Source organism: Meles meles, chromosome 8, assembly GCF_922984935.1.
Source record: "Meles meles chromosome 8, mMelMel3.1 paternal haplotype, whole genome shotgun sequence".
Lineage (NCBI taxonomy): Eukaryota > Metazoa > Chordata > Mammalia > Carnivora > Mustelidae > Meles > Meles meles.
Window position 1 is genome coordinate 108,269,345 of NC_060073.1, and position 15,656 is coordinate 108,285,000.

The window sequence follows — 15,656 nt, forward strand, 5'->3', positions numbered from 1 at the left end:
CAGTCCTGTTCTCACCTTTTCTTACTCAGTGAGTTTGGCTCAATTTAACATTACATAATTCAGGTTTTTCTTGTTAATTCCTTTCATCTCCGTCATTATGTAGCTTCATTATAGGTATCATGCTTATAATTTTCATATCACCAAAACTATTGTGGTGTAATGTCCCTAGAATGGGAAAACAGAAATGATCAGATATTATCTAAATTGGCAGATAGTAGATTTCTTGTGACTTTGTTAATATGTAATTCATTTAAGCAAACTTAATATCCATTAACTTTCCTTGTAGGGGCCCATTAGCTTTAATAATACATTAACTCCTTTGTGAAACCTGAGTAGACATTCACCCAGTCCCCGCCCCTAAACTCTTTCATTGTCCGGAGTATCTTCCAAATAGAATACAGCCCCACCCACCTATGAAATTACACTCGCTCCCAAATGCAAAATATTTTAAGCACTATACCTCCTACCTCTTGGAAGACTTGGTAATGATCTTCGTAAGCCTTGTCTTCCATCTTCTGTAGGTTCAAGAGAGATTTATCCTTCTAAGTACAAGGAGTAAAGCTGCAGACCTGAATCCCTTTGACTTCAGTCTCCTACTAGTCCTCACCCACAGGGAAGGGACCAGTGCCTTCCACATAGGAAGACAGGACTATTGATCATGTTTAACTCTAACATGGCACCATTGTCTTACAGAGTCAAAGAATGAGTCTTGCGGGTAATAGAGGGAAGGAAGTGAAAGTTTCTTAAGGGAAGGTGAGAACAGAAAGGAGAGCTCTCTAGAGTGAGAGGGGTACCGGATGGGTTGCCGCTGGGGGCTTTTTATGGTCATCTTTTATAGAAAACTGACTGGGGAGCTTGGTAAATACCTCATCTATAAATTTAGGACAAACAAGGTAGATTTGTAAATATTATGAAAATATCTCATCGATATTTAGAGCAAATAAGATAGATTTGTTACATTTCCTTCTTTCTGGCTAATATCTTGTTTACAGTATTTCTCCACATGTGGAATTTTCTGCGAGGCTGGTTACAGAGCCCCCCTACCTGTCTCTTCCTACCTAGCCTTGCCGGTCCCTTACTCAGCACATTTTTATGGGAGACTATTGTCTCTTGTTTTTGTTGTTTTGTGTGTGTGTGTGTTTTATCTGAAGTGAGCCACGCAGGCATTTTCTTGATATTTAATTTTTTGGAAGGTATATAAAGAGAAAGTCTTTCAACATAAAAGAAGGTTAAGAATTACCAATCATTGTATTAATCTGAGTGGGAATTGAGAGTCTTCTTTGGCATTTTAAATAAGACTCAGTGCTCAAGAAAGTAACTTGACAGGGCGCCTGGGTGGCTCAGCCAGTGAAAGCGTCTGCCTTCGGCTCAGGTCATGATCCCAGGGTCCTCGGATCGAGCCCCACATCGGGCTCCTTGTTCAGGAGAGAGTCTGCTTCTCCCTCTGCTTCTCCTCCCACTCATTCTCTCAATCGCTCTGTCTCTCAAATAAATAAATAAAATCTTTATTAAAAAAAAGAAAGAAAGAAAGTCACCAGATCATTCACACGCTCCTTTCCCGGAGTGTTATTGACAGCTCGGGAGAGTCAGCTAGCAATTCCTTCAGTAGCTCCTCCGGACACGGAACCCTCTGCCTCATGGCCTACCAGCTTTACCCTCCTGAACACCAGCCGCTACGCAACAACCAAAGGACCTCCTGCCGCCGATGCCTAAGGCACTGTCTCAGCTTGGGCACTAAGGCTTTGTTGGTCGTTGGCCTGTGCCAGTGGGTCCACTCCATCCTCTCACAGCCGCCCCCCACTCGGCAGTCAGGCAGCACTGTGACTTGATGGCAATGGGAAGAGATACTTAAATACGTGACATTCAGCTGCCAGTCCGCGTGGATGTGGGACCATTTTAGATACTCTGTGAGGCGTGTGTGACCTTCATTTTGTATTTGGCCCAAACCCTTAGCATCCGCAGTTCTTAACCTTCTTAAACACCCCTTTAAAAGTCCGTAGACCTGGAGAAGATGAACAAAATCACATATCCACCACATTTTGCCTCCAGTTTAAGGAGTCTGCTTATCCTACAGAGTTATCCTAACTAACTTCATTTATTTGAGGACCAGTTTTCCCATATCCACAGGTGGTCTATACTCTTCCCTCAATTCGAATTTGTCTTTAAGTCACTTCATTGCTTTTCCCTAACAAAGGTCTGTGAAAAAAATATCAAATTAGGAATTTTATTTTGCTATGTGTGTTATGTTTAATAAACATCAAAATAAATATTTAACTATTATTTTTAATATCCTTTTCTTTGGTACCTAAAAAGATTTTTTTGTAGTATTATTTATAAGCGTTAGATTATCACCAGGAAATGCTGACCTCATCCGTGGACCTCAGATTAAGAAGAGCTCTTTTCTGGGTAAATGAGGCTACCCTGGGGGAACTCTAACCTGTTGGAATTGGTATTCATTCTACTCACTTGGTTCGGGCCTGGCCCATTTCGCTGCATGAAGCCTTCCGGAAACCTTTTTCTACCTCATTTAAGACCAATGGTTATTAACCAGGATATGAACAGAGTTACATGACAGATAATGGATTTGAGTTCTGTATAAACTGCATTCTTTTAAGGAGATATTTTTAAAAAAAGAAATAGCGAAGACTTGCACTGTATATACCGTTCAACAGCTTACTTTAAGTCTGACGGGGAAAGGAGGAACAGTAAAACAGAGCTACCGTGTTGCACAGAGGACAAGGCTTGAGCTACAACTTGGAATTGCTTTTGTCTTGTGGATTTAAGTCCTAATTAATTGAACACAGAATTTTGCAGTGTTTGTTTGTTAGGACCCTTATTTGTGGTACCAGGAGAAATTGTTGTGCCCAATTATGTGAAAAATCAGCCAGATGTGTACGCTGTCATACTTTTAATAATCTTTAAGTTCGTGGTGAGTACAGATATTAATTGTGTAGTATGCATTGAAGTGATTAACATCAATGTAATTTATCATCTGGAGATTTCTGAACATAAATAAATGAGTTGTTTTGTTCAGCAAGGTGTTGACCCCTTCAGAATTAGTGAATTAAAGCCTCCCCCCCTTTTTTTTATTATAAATATGAAAGGCACCACAATCAGCCAAGTGTTCAGTTATTTGATTTTCTGGGGCATTAGCCGCTCTTGTTTGTGACATTTCCCTGTTGGGTGCTCGTTTGCAAGCTCATTAATAAGGTTTTCTCATAGGAACGTTGCTGGGAATGAAGAGCATACAGTAGGGCTCTCCGTTTTCTGGCTTTCGTTGTGAGGCTCAACAAGGCTGCTCTGGCGGCCGCCCACGGCTCAGTGTTTCAAACAGAAAATAATTATGCACGGAAGCCGGAGTTCAAAGCTCTCCTGCCTTAGATGTTAGGCAGAGAACAGTTTTGCCTTTTAACGTTCTGAGCTAGATGACCCTAAATTCCTTCTGCGCGGTTCTTTTTTCCCCTTCCGCATGTCTGCGTACGTGGCGTTGCTCAAATTTACAGCATGGTTGATTATAGCGGAGCGTGGTACACTTGTCGCGCGGCTAGTGGAGCTGTACATCTGAAGGAACGTACTCTTGTCAAATAACAGCCTGTTTAAAGGAGAACAGTTCACTGTCTGCGCGTTAAAAGAAAACTGTTTAAATAGCATCAAGGTGGCAACACAGAGCGATGTAAGCTGGGGATTCAAAGGAGAGCTGTGACCCTCGGTATGAAATTCAGATCGCCGTGCAAAGTGGGAAAAGCCTCACTTTGGACTCGCGATTGGTTGCTGTGTGTCTTCCGCATTCCCCCCGTCACAGCCTTGCTTCTTGGGTACGGTTTGCAAAAATCTTCATTTTGTGAGAGTTTTTTCTGTGTGTGCCTATTTGTTTAAAAAAGAGAGAAAGGGAGAGAACGAGAAATTGAGATGGGTTTTGAAAGGGAGAGTGAAAACAAAGACTCTAAAAATGGTGTTTGAATACCTTCCCTCCTCCAATTATCACCTGACAGTTAATCGTGTACATAGGCATCATTTTCAAAATGAGTTTTATTGACCCCCTCTAGGCAGATATTTTGTAAATCCATTTTCCTGTTCATCCAGGGTCCAGAGAAGGCTGGATTTCTCCTTTCATTCCCTCGATTGGGGGAAAATTGAACGTTGGGGAAATGATCCAAACCTGTTCTCTATATGTGCCAAAATAAATGTTTCTCTGGTATCGACAGTGCCCCTGCAGTGAAGGAGGGAGAAAAACCTGAAAATGGGAAAAGCTTTCCTGCTTGGAGTGGAGGATAAGACGTTGTTTCCCAGCGCGGCTCCTGTACCCATCCTCCCCCATCAGTTCTGTTCCCAGATCGTCTTCTTCAAAGCGTAGTAGCCGGTGGTCCCCGATTTGGCCTGTTTCTCTCTGATCTCGTCTCGTCTTTGAACAGAATATGCTCTTCTTCCCACTCTCCCTTCCTTTTATTTTTTTAAGCAATGAATTGAGTTTCAGTGGAAGTCGTTTCAGTATTTGTTATTCCTCATGGAGACCCCCGGATTCAAACCAATGTTTGAGCTGTCATTTGCTGCGTGACCACAGGGCCGGGGCGGGGCCACGGTCCTGATACCAACTGTGGAGCTCATTCATGGAGCTTTCTGCTGCGCCGTAGGGGGCAGGAGGTTGAGGGACCAATACTCAAAAAACAGAGTCAGTGTCAGGGCAAGTCTGTCGCGAGCAAGATTTGGGTGACATGACAAGGTCAAGGACGAGAAAGCCACCACCTCTACCTTCTGAAGTCACACTCGGGAGATGGAGGCCTCTTACGAAGGATGCTCTGTCCACATCTCGCTGTCCCGTCCATTGTCTTTGGGGAAGATGTTTCTCTGTAGCTGTGGACATCGAGCATTCCCACTACAAAGCGAGTCTTCTAATGGTTTTTAACTCAAGGTCACATTTCAATTCTGTGGAAGGTTAAATGGTTGTGAAGTTAAAATCTGAAAATCGAAAACGAGTGGTCAAACAACATCCTTTATGATTTCCCCAAAGATCCCACCTTAGAGATACACCAGAAATGCTAAATAAATGTGTAGTGAAAGGGAAGCATGTCAATCAGAACACGTGGGCTGAACCTCAAATTTTGGGAGCTGGATTGACCTTCCAGAAGAATAAGACGATTATATTTTGTGCTAAGGGCTAGTGAAGTGATTCAGCAGGGAGGCCATGAGACTGGGGTAAATCTCATGTCTTGGGTAGCCTATGGGAGCAAAGAAAACCCTCAACCAAAGTGCCCGGGCTCTCCAAAAAATGAAACCGAAGCCACCACCAATCAGGAACAGCCCAACTAGACTTTCCCCAAATAAGGCAACTGCTTAAGCGACAGCCAATCAAATAATGGCCCTTGCTTTGCTTCCCTGTCTTCTCCATAGAAACCTTTCCCCTCGCTCCTGTGGCTGGAGGATTTTTCAGTGTGGTGTTGCCCTGTTTGAATCAATGGGTGCTCAAATAAACTCTCAAAAGTGTTAATGTGCCCAGTTTATCTTATAACAAGGTTAAGATGTATTCATGATCTGGCATTTTTTTGTTTGTTTGTTTAAGTCAGTAACAGATCTTAGAGTAGGAATCCACGCCCCAGCATTTCTCCAGCTTCTCATGCATTCGTTCACTCAGTAACAAGTATTGAGTGCCTAGTGCATGTGCCGGGCGCCAGGATACAAAAGACCCAAAACTTTTCTTCTTACAGAGCTGACTTTCCTATGGAGAAATTCGTGCTTTTCCTTTCCTGCGTTCACTTTCACATTTTAAAGATTTCTCGAAGATAGGGAAGATTGCTATATGAGTGTGCCGCCCATTTCTAAAGCACTGGAAACATAACTTTCTGTTGCAACGTCGCAGAATAAAATTTGATTCTGTTGGGTAAACAGTAATTTCCGTATCCACAAAACTCCTTGCAAGTTGCAACAGGCAGGAGTTGCGTTCTGCCGGAGTGATGTGGTACGCGCTTGTTGGTGCCACATCTCCCGCCAGGTTTGACTCCTCCCACCCCCAAGAGATCAGTCCTCCCCCAGCGCAGTTGCAGTCCTCCCATTCATACAACAGATGCCTTGCAAACAAACAAAATAAATGGCGGTGAGAATTATTCATGAATGTCTTATGACATTAGAAAGCAAACCTTTTGCAAGATGTGTAACTCCTCTGAAAGCTCCCCGTGACTGTTCTTGAAACCAGACCCAATCACCTCTTGCTACCAGATGCTGGCCTCTTCTGGCAATCCAGGCAGCCGTTTCACGGGTGCCGATTCCTGCCTCAAGCTCAGAAAAAACCCCTCACCCTCCCCAAATCTCAGGTTAATCTTTGCATTGTCATGTTTCTCCAAACTGCAGAAATCCCCTGTGATTGACAAAGACTCTTCACCTGATGCTTCCCCACCTGAATGTGCAGGCACTGACCCAGACTTCTCCCAGCCATTCTGATGCATGTGGGCACTTGCTGCCCTTGACCTCTCCCTGGCAGATGCCCTGAGACCATTAGTATTTGCTCCACTGGCATCCAGTCCTGCTCCAACAGATATTCGGAAATTGGACGAAAGGGCCGTGAAGAGCCCATGTCCCAAATGCAGTCGCAGAAGCGAATTTGCACCCAGGACTTTGGGCCTGGTTACAGTTAGTGCATCAGAGAACATTGGATGCCCACATCCTAAATAAGAATTTAGAAATTCTTGGGGTGGGGATGCTGTTGGGAACCCCTGGGGTAATAAGTCATGTGCTGGGATGTAAGTATCTTCCTAGTGCCTCAGCTCTACGCCTGTCTGGTACATGGGAAAGACGACATCCCAGGCAAAAGAAAACTGCCAAATACCATTTTACTTATTTTTTTTTTAATAAATAATTTTAAAAACCTGCTACGTTTGTGTTGTGATCTAGAGAGAAGGAGATGATTTTTCATTTACATAGGAAAGTGAATACAGGTTACAGAGTCTCGAGCTTCAACTTCTGGAAAGATCACAGAACATGGTGCAAGGTCAGACTGGCATGAAATCAATTGTAATCTGCCAGCAAGCCGTTCTAACCTCTATAAGAGTTTCCTTTTATATATATATTTTTCCCTTTATAGACAGAGCAAAGTACATTTAAAGAAAGTCTCATCAAATTGGAATGTCTTTCTAATATTATTTTTTTAATTGGTTGCTCCTGTGGTGTGACCCAAAGCCTCCTGGCATTTAACCCTCTGTGCAACTTTGACTAATAAACGAATTTTGTCTGCTCTAAGAGTCTTGCTAAATGTCTTTTATAGGGTTTTTAAAAAAATGACAGTGTATTATAAAAACCTCAGGTCCCTTGACCTAATTGATTGGCTGTTGGTGACACCATCTCTGTAACTGTAATGTTCCATAAATGCACAGACCTAACTATTTTTCTTATTTTTATATAGCAGCTCCATTTTTTTAATGACATTAAGCCATTCTGAGCGATACATTTCTGGGCAGTTACTGCAGTTGGGTAGAAAGTGTCATCTGGCCCGTAGCCTTGTGCCTTACAACGCCAACCGAGGCATAAAATGATCACCCAGAAAATGTACTGGGCCTTGCCTCATTATTTAAAAATAAATCTTGGAGTCTGGGTCTGTCTCAGAAAAGCTTTGGTGGGTTATAACGTTTGATTTATGAACATAATTAAAATATAAATGATGAGCTTTGGGCTATTCAGTTAGCCATCTGGATTGTGCGGGATTTTGACATACTCGCATACGAGTCAGGATCTTCCTGGGGAAATTTAACCTCCCTGAGTTCGAGAGGTGCCGGTGGGATCCCAGGCTATCTGGTCTACCTGTTGAGCATACCTGAGTTCCTCTTTCAGGGGAGAAAAGGGGCTGGATCTTGGCACAGAGATCCGCCTGTGTGGCTCGCAGGCGGGACGTGAAGTCAGTTCAGCTGCCCCACGGTCAGATAACATGCGTGTGAGTGGTGCGTGTGTCAGAGGAGGACATTTTTCTGTATGATGCAAACAAGATTAATGTTTACCTTTTCAGCCAGCTATTAAGGTAGCGGTAGCAGCTCTGCCCATCAGTAGCTGGTAGAGGTCTCTCCAGGAACCCGAGGAGTAAATTGGGAAAATCCGTTATCAAAATTGAAGGTGCATTTTCTATAGCGTAGTAGGATTTTTTTTTTTTAATATAAGTTTCAGGTACAGCAGATCCTTAGCTTGCTCTTCCTAATTTCTGTGAGTAATTGGCAACTGAGAAACAGCCATTAGTAACATAAAAAAGAGTTTAACTAGAAGTCTGTGGTACTGAAGAGAGGCAAGACTGGCTTAGATTTTCAACAGTCTCTTTATTATTAATGGAAGTTGAGCACGTAAAACCCTTAGTGCACTGTGCTGAAAAATACACCCTCTCTGTTTGCTTGTAAATTACACAAGGGGGAAAAAACCAAAAATTCCACATAGACCAGCAGGCATCCTGCTTCCCCTTAATTAATGGGCAGAAGTCAGCAGAGCATAGAAAATGTAGTCCTTCCGTGGATCAGAGATTAACCTATAAGCGAATGTTCCCTTTCAGCCCAGATTTTGGGCTTTAAATTTAGCCTTGCCCAGAATGGTTCCTAGGTATGAATGACAGAGGTTTCCTGACCAGGAACCCCGTTAAGTGCTGCTCTTTCTGAATGTGAAATATAAGGCACCGGGGTCTTTGGCTGTCGGTGTTCTCAGTAACATAACCTTCTCCTGTTGCTTGCTTTACTTACTTATTTACTTATTCGTATCTTGTGTTTGTAATAGACTTCACCAGCCAGCTGTGTGTATGGGTCACACCAGCAAAACTAATAGACTCACAAATGCACCCAGTGGTTTTATGTAGTGTAGGCTTTGCAACCAGAGCCCTGCAAGGAGGGTGGCCAGCAGCTCTCGCTTCTTCTCAGCCAGCCAGTCCTCACTCAAGGTCATCGTGTTTATCCTGTGTGTTTCTGCCTCTCTGTAGGGACTACTTTCCCCACCCAGTTACCAGTCTCTGGACACCGCCACACCATGTTGTTCTCGAACACTCCCTTGGCCAGCAAGTCTAAGAACAGAACCTTGCTTACTTTGCAAGGGTCACCTGGAGCTTTCAGGCCGGTTAACTTATGTCCTCGGGCAAGTGGCTTAGCGTCTCAGAAAGGGTTACCCATTCCCAGTGTGCAGTGCACACTCGTGTACAAAAAGGCACTCCTAAAAGGTTTTGAATGCCACGTGGTTTTCCGAGACAGAAAGATCTGTGATGGGAGCAAGACTGTACCAACGTGTCTGGAAAGCAGCCGTCCCCAGAGAGGACTCCCTCATGCAGCTTGTTTGAGCCGCGTACGGTTTGAGAGCAGTTGAGTGCTGCCATAGTTCTGCTTTCCCTCTCAGTCCATAGGATGAATGTTAATGAGCTAAGCACGGCTTGTAAAAGGCCAAGGGGCTGATGTTTAGGTGGTGTGATTGTCTGAGAAAGTAAAGTTATGGAAATTGTTTTGACCTTTCAGCCAAGTGATGTCTTGCCCTCTCACATTTATTACTCTTGGGTACGTTTCCAAAAATACACATTTACAGAGCCACCGCATTAAATGAGAAAACTGATTTAGGGATTAATAGCTTGTTAGTTCAACATAGAAAAAAACAGTCTCCCCATTCCATTCAGGTTTTATTTGTATATGCATTTGTATGGGTTTCTAAGTTAATCCCGATCCCTTCTGGTTCCCTCCCCAGGCCCCACACCTCCCGTCATTCATCTTTTGGACCCGAACCCCCACGAGTTCCAAACACAGGTTTTAAGTAGCCAGTAGATGTAAGAACAGCTACGTCACTTAGTTAAGTACTTGACTGCCTTCAGAAGCCATACTTGGTTTTAATTACGGATTGCCACTGGGTAATGTGGTTTTGAACCCGAAATCCCAACATTCACAGGCCTGCCTCCATGACCTTGGACTGGCTACTTCATTCCACTGGCTACTGGACTGGGGACCAGGGTTCTCATCCCTAAAACTGGACTTATTCCACCACCAATGACAGCTCCTAGCACAGCAGGCCCTCGGTACCTGCCTGCGTCCTTCCTTCTCATGTGTGTATACATTGAGACGTCAAAGAGTTCCACTGGGACCACCAGAAGCTCCCATTTCTTTATGCTCAAAGCCATTTGAGTGGAGTTCGAAAGTTTTGCCTTTCCCATTCAAAATCAAGAGCACAGAAGAGGCAGACTTATTAATATGCATTGTCACAACATATTGTCACATAGTAATACAGGCTATATGATAAAATGTATCAATTCTGAGTGCCACAAATATCTGGCTTCACCTCAGCATGAAGGCAAATGAGTTTCCTTTAGCTTGAGTGAGTTTGGAGATAAACTTCAATGTAACAAAATGTGTTTCACAGGAAATGTTTGATGTGGCGCAGTTGGCTTATGAATCTCTTATCTGCTCGCGGTTCACTCCTTGGAGTTATTAGTCAATTGAATTTGAGCAAATGCCAGGATTACTAACTAATTAGGAGGACGTTAGTGAAGGCATGAGGTTGGGGAGAGCGCAAGTGCTGGTGGTGTGGGGTTTGTGGCGGCATGCAAGTCTGATTTTTGCCTGATGTCATTTGCTGAACATTGCACTTTGTGTTGTTATCACACAGATAAGCCTCAAGTGCATATTCAGATGACTTACCCTCTACAAGGCCTGACCCGGGAAGGGGATGCGCTCGAGTTAACATGTGAAGCCATCGGGAAGCCCCAGTAAGTTCTGAAGGCCAAGGCTGGCAGAGGGTCATTGAGCAGTAAATGTCACAACACGGAGCTGTGCGTTCGCAAGTCACCAGCCTGTCACCTGTCTCCTGCTGTAAAGGATGGAAGATTTTTGCAAGAAATAAGGAATATTCAATGAAAAGGGGGAATAAATACCTGTGGTCGGTTCTTAATGGCCAGGACTGGGAGAAAAATGAAATGCCAGCTAAGATGGAAATCTCCGCTAATTCTATTTTATTATCATCAACATGATTGTCAGAACTATCTTCTCTCACGAAAAAAAATAATCCTAATAAATTCTTAGTATGCCCACAATCTAATGATAAATCTGCTACCTTCTGTGTTAATGTCTAAGCTGCCGGGAAAGATGGTTTTCAGACTTAAATTAAGCCGCTGTGATTAGGGCCAGCCGTTGGAAAATGAATCTGCCCTACCTTTAATTTTACTTCTCCTTTCCTCAAAGGAAAGTGACTCCTAGAAATATGTTTGTTCATAAGGAATGGTCCCAGAGCTTTTCTCAAGCAGCCTATGTATGCCCCTGCAGAAGAGAAAGAACCTAACACTCTTATTTTATGGAAAAGTACAAAGAAGCTGCTTCCCTGCGGAATGAATGGAAGTGAATTAGGGAAACTGCTGTATATTATCACTAATAGAACAAAAAAAGCTGCTTTAGTGATGGTGCTGCTTTAGCCGTCCATCCCATTTCATCTGGGGAGAGGAGAGAAGCTCTAAGAGAGTGAAGATTGTCTTTAACTGTTTCTTAAGGAAACAATCCCCAGAACCCTAAGAGGGAACAAGTCAGTGTCGAGATTCTGAGCCCTCAACTTTGAGTGGTCCCCACCAAAACAAAACAAAACAAAACAGCATTGAGCTCCCTCTGCTGTCCCTGTGGTATGATTTTTTTTTTCCCTCTCAGAGTTTTTATTAACCAGCCTGACTATCAGAGTTTTCATGCTCGGAGCATCTTTTTTTTAATTTTTTATTAATTTTTTATTTTTTTATAAACATATAATGTATTTTTATCCCCAGGGGTACAGGTCTGTGAATCGCCAGGTTTACACACTTCACAGAACTCACCATAACACATACCCTCCCCAATGTCCATAACCCCCCTCCCCCTCTCCCCGGGCTCCGAGCATCTTAAGGAAGGTTCCCAGAAATTTCTGGAAAGGACTGTCCCTGTTACAGCTAAGGCGTGATCTCTGACAAGAGACGGGGGAGCCAGACAGAGGCGGGCTGCCATGCCTCGGCCTCCCTGTGTCAGGCTTCCCTCACTGCGGGCTAGAGTCTGCTCTGTCTGGCCTCACCATGTGGAGCTTTAAAGATGACCTTTAGGAAGTAGGAGGTGGTCTTGGTTCTGTGATGTGCCCAAGTTCCTTGGTTCGAAATGCTTCGGGCTTTGGCAGAGCAATCTTTCCCTCCTTTGAACACGGCCAAGGATGCAGATCTTTCTTTCCGTAAACTGTCTGGAGTACGCCCTGGTTAGTGACTTACCTTGCCTCCAAAAAAATAAAAAATAAAATAAAATCCAGTGGAGGAAGAGAAATAAATGCTCCCAGGCCTCTCACCACTTGTAATACCTATATTCAGCCATATGAACCACATTTAGAGTATATGGCTTTGCTAACCTACATTTTGTTTTTGTGGGTTCCCCCCCCCCCAAAGAAGGTAGTATGTTCAGTTGAATGTGCCATGGGGACAGTCAAGGACACGTTTCCATCAGGACATTTATGCCAGAGAAGGTATTTGTTTGTTCCTCCCAGATCGGAACGGGTGGACGGCTGTGTGAGCAAACCCGCGTTACTCCACTGCGATCCCTTCCAGCGTATTACCTATTTATTTTCTCAAGAAATTGCATACAATAAAAATGGTAATTTAACTTGCCATTAAATGTTGTGAATATCCTCAGCACTTACCCCCACTGACTGTTTCAGCTGTCAAGCAGCAGGACGTTAGCTCTGAATGCCAGGCAGACCCATTTGCCGTTGCCTACAAGCGGCCCATATGCAGGACTAATTTTTAAATAATTTACTGGGATGTGATGACAAACCCATGTGTAATTAAAGAAAAATCGTAACTTCACATCCCATTTGAAAGTTGGAATGCTACTCGACAGGGCTAACTCGGGTGTTCGCTCATCGTTAAGCGCTGGGCCTTTCGGTCGTGTCGCCGCTCCTAGAGGTTGTGCTGGGGACAGACAAGAAGCTATTCTGTGCCTGCGTCTCTGCTGCCCTGCCTCTAAAATGAGAGCGTCAGGCACAGGGTGGACTGGGCTGGGGGAGGCAGGTTATAGGTAGGGGTCAAGGGGTAAAGAAGGATTGTGCCTTTCCCCGAATGAACAGAGGTGCTTTTTCCAACAGCTCAAAAGCAGTGTTCAGATGTAAAAATCTTCCTTTTTGCGAAACTTGAAATCCCTTTAAATATCCCAAGTGGCTTCCAAGCAAGAGTTTTGGTGTATCAGTAACCATCAGAGTAATGCGTGTATCACTCGCCAAGAATTTGCTGTTTTCCCCCTAATTAATGAGATGATTAACGATGGCTGGGTTCTGTCCTGTTTGGTGTGAAACCACACAGCAGGGCATAAAAATAGGGCACATTGTTTTATTTGCTGATTTGTTAAAGATGAATTGAAAATAATGAGACTCCTGCTTATGGTCCGTTGAAAGTTTTTCAATACCTGATAATGTTTTTTAGAAAAAGTTTATTCCAGACAGACTCAGGGGGACTTCACGGCTGTAATTCTGTTACATGTCTTTAATCGTGTCACCCTACATGGGACTCCTGTGATGCGCGGGTGGGAAGCTGATGCAGCCATCTTGGCGGGAGATAACGAAGCACCCCGTGTCCCTCCTCTTTCCTCTGCAGGCCGGTGATGGTGACCTGGATTAGAGTCGATGACGAGATGCCTCAGCATGCCGTCCTGTCCGGGCCCAACCTGTTCATCAATAACCTAAACAAAACAGATAACGGTACATACCGCTGTGAAGCCTCTAACATAGTGGGGAAAGCTCACTCGGATTATATGCTGTATGTTTACGGTACGTGGAAAGCTAAACCCGTCTTCTACTAGACTCATTTACATGTAGTTGCCACTTATGATTCCCTCCCAGAGCTTTTGGTCCAGTTGAAAACCAGAAGCCCATTTGTTTTCTGCAAGACCTTAAAGAAGCCTGGCCTGAGGTGGACCCCAGTGTCCCCACCTGGGAGGGCAGTGACTTTTCGTCTTGCCCTCTAATCGTGGGGATTTCCCACTAGATCACAGTCCCTGGTCATGCTGAGCAGGAAAGCTGTGTCCTCAGGCACGAGCCGTGGAGACTGTGTTAGAAATAATGACTGCAAAATTCAGCTTTACCAATTAATGTCTATTTAGCTCAGAAAGTTTATTCCCAGTGGTATTTTCCTATGATATCTGAGCTAGTCTCCTGCTTTGATGAACAGAAGTATCCTATTTTCAGCATGAAGCTATGACATTCCCGAAGATGTTGCCAGCCAGTACATACTTGGAGAAATGATACAGGCTCCTTGGTAGCCACATAAACCACCCCTAGCTCTTCCTTTGGACATGAACACATTTATTTTTAAATTTGTCTGTTTTCTTAATATCTTCTCACAGGATTACTAGAGCGTATAGTATCATCAATTGCATTCTCTAACCAGCAAACGTTTCTTGAGCATCTCCTACGTGTCAGACATCTTAGACTTTTTCCCATTTCTTTTTTAATTTATTTATTTGACAGAGAGAGAGAGAGAGTGAAAGAGATCACAAGTAGGCAGAGAGGCAGGCAGAGTGGGTGGGGGGAGGGGAGTAGGCTCCCTGCTGAGCAGAGAGCCCAATGCAGGCCTCGATCCTAGGACCCTGAGATCATGACCTGAGCCGAAGGCAGAGGCTTAACCCACTGAGGCATCCAGGTGCCCGACTTTTTCCCATTGATATCTTAATGTCAATTTTGTGTGGTGAATATTCTCTCCATAGTTGAGGAGGGCATTGCTGCTCTAGCCTTAGGATGGCAGACTGAGCCTCTTCTGTCCAAAGTCTCTAGGTCAGGGTTATACCGGGAAGCATAGTCACGAACTGAGATGACATAGAATGAGTAACCACAGGCCTGAAAATTTCAGTGTCTTATAAATATACAGATATGTGTGCACCTTTCTTTCTTCCTGTTAGCACTGTAAATACATTATCCAAGTATACCTGTGTGCGAATATACACCCGTACACACGGAACCATATGTAGGAAATATTGTCTCCATTATGTCTTAGAACGGGGCCTCTTTCCTTTTGAAGAAAACAGGAGTCAGTGTCTTTTTGAGGATGTGGGAGCATGCTTTACACCCTATCTACTTTGATACTCAAATATAATCCTTATGATCTAATTCTGAGGTTTTAGGGGTTTTTCCTCCCCCTTTTAACATAATGCAGAATTACAGGATCCCATCTACCTGCCTGATTTGTAAACATCTGAGATGTGTTTTCTGCATACACTACCCACGTTGTCTGTGCTCTACACGTGTAAGAGTATTAGTTCTCCACAGTGGTTGAGGAGATCCCCACGAAGGGAACAGGGGTCCCATGTATATACCAAGGGATGCCCTGGGCGCCCTTTTCAGTTGACATGACACGGCCACCCTGTGCCTCAGACTGTTTACGGTCCGCTGATGCCAGAGGCTGGCAGGTAGATCTCCGTCTGTACATGAGGGTTTGAGCCTCCCGCAAGCCCCCTCCATTGCTGCCCCCCCCCCCAGGTCCGCAGTGACAAATGCCCACCAGTCTAGGATATGCTTCCGTGAGTCAGAAGACTCAGTTATCTGGAAAAACAACTCTGATTTATCATCCCTCCTGTTGCCACCTTTCCAGACAAGAAACATTTTGTGGGTTTAATGGACACAGATGTCTTTGGAACATGGGATGCCAACTTACGCCTAGCGTTTTTTGAGCGCTCCCTGTGTCCCACCATTGC

General features: G+C 44.1%; 1 protein-coding gene across 7 annotated transcripts in view; it reads left to right on the top strand.

The window, feature by feature from the left end:
• Positions 1 to 15,656, top strand: part of CADM1 (cell adhesion molecule 1) — a 335,225-nt gene that overhangs the window by 273,181 nt on the left and 46,388 nt on the right. For all 7 annotated transcript variants that reach the window (XM_046016663.1, XM_046016660.1, XM_046016661.1 and 4 more), the window contains exons 6-7: positions 10,591 to 10,690; positions 13,565 to 13,737. In XM_046016663.1, coding sequence (XP_045872619.1) covers positions 10,591 to 10,690; positions 13,565 to 13,737 — 273 coding nt within the window. The remainder of the gene's footprint in view (positions 1 to 10,590; positions 10,691 to 13,564; positions 13,738 to 15,656) is intronic.